The sequence below is a fragment of the Mesitornis unicolor genome, unplaced genomic scaffold (assembly GCF_000695765.1).
Source record: "Mesitornis unicolor isolate BGI_N332 unplaced genomic scaffold, ASM69576v1 scaffold7260, whole genome shotgun sequence".
Taxonomy (NCBI): domain Eukaryota; kingdom Metazoa; phylum Chordata; class Aves; order Mesitornithiformes; family Mesitornithidae; genus Mesitornis; species Mesitornis unicolor.
Window position 1 is genome coordinate 1 of NW_010157498.1, and position 269 is coordinate 269.

Here is a 269-nt window from a genome sequence, read left to right on the forward strand (position 1 = left end):
GTTCAGCACGCCAGGCAGTGCCGCGCCGCCGGCCAGCTTCAGCTTCGGGACACCGGCCACGGCCACCGCGACTCCGGCAGCGAACGTGTTCCCGCTGGGGTGAGAGGGCCGGGGGTCAGCCGGGGCGGGGGTGCTGGCTTTGCTGGGGAGAAGGAGTGGCTGATGTCTTCCTGGTTGCCTTGGGAGTGCATGGCGAGTCGCTGCCAAGGGAGCGAACCAGTTATGCCTTGGAATTCCCTCTACGCTGTGGCACATTGGGCAGAGCGTTC

The 269-nt window shown here is 66.9% G+C and overlaps 1 protein-coding gene across 1 annotated transcript in view; it reads left to right on the forward strand.

Annotated features, from left to right (window-relative positions):
* Window positions 1–4: 4 nt before the first annotated feature.
* LOC104537371 (nuclear pore glycoprotein p62-like) overlaps window positions 5–269 on the forward strand; it is a gene marked incomplete at both ends in the record, with an annotated part of 4,562 nt that continues 4,297 nt past the window's right edge. Inside the window, 1 exon segment of the mRNA XM_010180226.1 lies at window positions 5–99. Coding sequence (XP_010178528.1) covers window positions 5–99 — 95 coding nt within the window.